Source organism: Lolium rigidum, chromosome 5 (genome assembly GCF_022539505.1).
Source record: "Lolium rigidum isolate FL_2022 chromosome 5, APGP_CSIRO_Lrig_0.1, whole genome shotgun sequence".
Classification (NCBI taxonomy): domain Eukaryota; kingdom Viridiplantae; phylum Streptophyta; class Magnoliopsida; order Poales; family Poaceae; genus Lolium; species Lolium rigidum.
Window position 1 is genome coordinate 249,688,889 of NC_061512.1, and position 2,815 is coordinate 249,691,703.

General features: G+C 46.7%; 1 protein-coding gene across 1 annotated transcript; it reads left to right on the forward strand.

The window, feature by feature from the left end:
* The first annotated feature begins 1,535 nt into the window (after positions 1 to 1,535).
* LOC124654642 (dehydration-responsive element-binding protein 1A-like) lies at positions 1,536 to 2,484 on the forward strand. Its single transcript, XM_047193637.1, has one exon. It carries the CDS (start codon positions 1,625 to 1,627, stop codon positions 2,324 to 2,326), a length of 702 nt encoding a protein of 233 aa, XP_047049593.1. The 5' UTR covers positions 1,536 to 1,624; the 3' UTR covers positions 2,327 to 2,484.
* The last annotated feature ends 331 nt before the right edge of the window (positions 2,485 to 2,815 follow it).

The following is a 2,815-nucleotide window of genomic DNA, read 5'->3' on the forward strand; positions in this document are numbered from 1 at the left end:
CTCAGATTAAATTATACGGTAATTTTTCTACATATTCAACAATCCATGTTGCTTTCCTTTGATGGTTCGCATTGTAAGAGATGTTGTAAGAGAGCAGTTCTCTGGTTTCAAACATGAAGTGCTATTACGGTACTCTTTGCAAACCTCTTTACCCCATATATTGCCCTATTTAGGTTAAACTGCGGCCAACAAAGCATACCAGCCAAGGCAGACCAAATACGCCGGGTCATAGGGGCAGCCCCCCCCCCCCCCCACGACCCAAATTCATGTCTACGCTCCGATCCAAACAGACAAAAATAGATATATTTGGTGCCGTAAATGGATCGGACCGCTCGAGATGTCCTAAGATCTTCTAATGTCAGGTTCACATATAGTAAAACGATCGCACGTTGGGACGCAATGGCGAAACCTCAAAAGTAAGCATAGACATCCAGAAAACGATCAGAGCAAAGCAAAAAAATGATATAAATTACAATTTGTTTGATTCAATCGATTTTAAAAAGAATTTTGTAGGGTTCTTACCCTTATGTTTTTTTTTTCTATGGAGGCCATTTGATTCAAGTGACTGAACCCTCCAAATATTCTAGGAATTGCTATCGTAAACTACGATTTCACATGATTTATTGTAAAACGTTAGATATATTGGAAAAATTCCTAAGTGTCTATCACAACTATGACATGACTCAATCTTTATAGAAATTTCCTTTATTTTCTCTGTAGTGCAACCAAAGAACTTCTTTTATTCATGTAGGATATCACATGCCACGACATAATGTTCCTTCGTTTCTGCTAGCCCCGTGGTTTTGAAGCCATTGGAATCAAACAGATTGGTCGTCTAGCGGGATCCATGCTAAAAATTACTCTCTCCGATCATATTTTATTTGTGGATACGTCTTTACTAGTGTCAAGTATTATGAATTAGAGAGAGTAAAAGAATTCGTCTAGTCACTCTCGAATCATTCGGCTACATACATAGTTGAGCTGAAGCCAATAGATTCCCCTCATAAACTGATCCGACGAATTTTAAGTGTGACCAAGTTCATCAAGAATCTAACCTTAGGTTTGGCACTCTGTTGTCTCATAAAGACGAAATAATTTTTAGTGAGAGACGTTTTTTCCGTCGATCGCGAGACTTCTATGGTGATTCATCAATTTTAAGATCCGCAAATCAGTTTTATAGACTTGATTTTTCAAAGGATAGAAGTAGCGTGTCTACTAGGATAAATGTATATATGTATTTGCGAACTTTAACGACGGGACGCTGGCAAAACCACGAAAGTAAGCAGAGACAGCCAGAAAACGATAAGGATGGAAGGTATTGGTCGTCTAGTGGGATGCCTGATCCGTAAAAATAAAGAAATCGTCGGGTCACTCTCCCTCTAGTCTGCTTCCCGGGATGCATCCTCGTTCGCTCGCCGTCTCCAGCCTGTGTCCTCTCAGCCACCGGCTCACTCGCCGCGTTTTGCCCCCTGCGCGCCACCACCTATAAGTACGCGGTCTCGATGCAGCTCTGCTCAAATGTCTCATCCCAGAGCAGAATCACTTCACTTGAGCAACCAAACCTTCTCGAACTTCCGAGGCTAAGCTCCTTGTTGGACTGTCAATCGATCATCAGAGGAAGAAGATGTGTCTTATCAAGAAGGAGATGAACGGGGAGTCGGGCTCGCCGTGCAGCGGGGACTACTACTCTCCCTCGACCTCGTCAGAGCAGCTACAGGGACAGAAACAGGCGGCGTGGACGAAGCGGCCGGCGGGAAGGACAAAGTTCAGGGAGACGCGGCACCCGGTGTTCCGCGGCGTGCGGCGCAGGGGCAATGCCGGGCGGTGGGTGTGCGAGGTGCGCGTCCCAGGGCGGCGCGGGAGCAGGCTCTGGGTCGGCACCTTCGACACTGCCGAGATTGCCGCGCGCGCGCACGACGCCGCCATGCTCGCCCTGGCCGGCGCAGGGTCCGCCTGCCTCAACTTCGCGGACTCTACAGAGCTGCTCGCCATGCCGGCCTCTTACCATAGCCTCGACGAGGTGCGCCACGCCGTCACCGATGCTGTCGAGGACTTCCTACGGCGCGAGGCCCTGGGCGATGAGGACGCGCTGTCCGGCACTTCGTCGTCCACGCCCTCCTCCCCCGTCACCGATGACGAGTCGTCTTCTTCGCAGGCCGAGGATTCGCCGTTCGAGCTGGAAGTCTTGAGTGATATGGGATGGGACCTGTACTACTCGAGCTTGGCGCAAGGGATGCTCATGGCGCCGCCGTCCGCGGCTGCTGCGCTCGGCGATTACGGCGAGGTCAACCTCGCCGATGTGCCGCTCTGGAGCTACCAGAGCTAGCTAGTTGCCGCCACTTCGAATTCCGCCTTCATATTTTTGTTGTCGTCTTGGCGTCCAATGCCAAATTTTGGTGATGTACGGTCACTGCTTGCAGTTGGTAATGTGATTGTGCAAATTGGGGAAACAGAGCATTGCTTTTGACTGTTGACTTGCCACAATCAGCGATCTTTGCATTGTATACAACGACCGGAGCTTACGAGGGGAATCTTTGCGCATCAGCTCAACTATATACGTAGCTCTATATATATATATAGCTCGGTTTGTTTTTTAAATATTCAGAACCGGTATGTAAGTTTAAAATAAATCTAAGAACAAATCTAGATGTAGAAAATGTTGTGTTCTATGCACATGCAAAATTTCAATCAAAATCTTAAAGGGTTGTGCAAAAATAACCACATCTTTACTGGTGAACATTACAAAATCTTAAATTCTATCAAATTTGGTTATTTATGTATATATCTAAATATAACGTATTTCGAGTTCAAAATT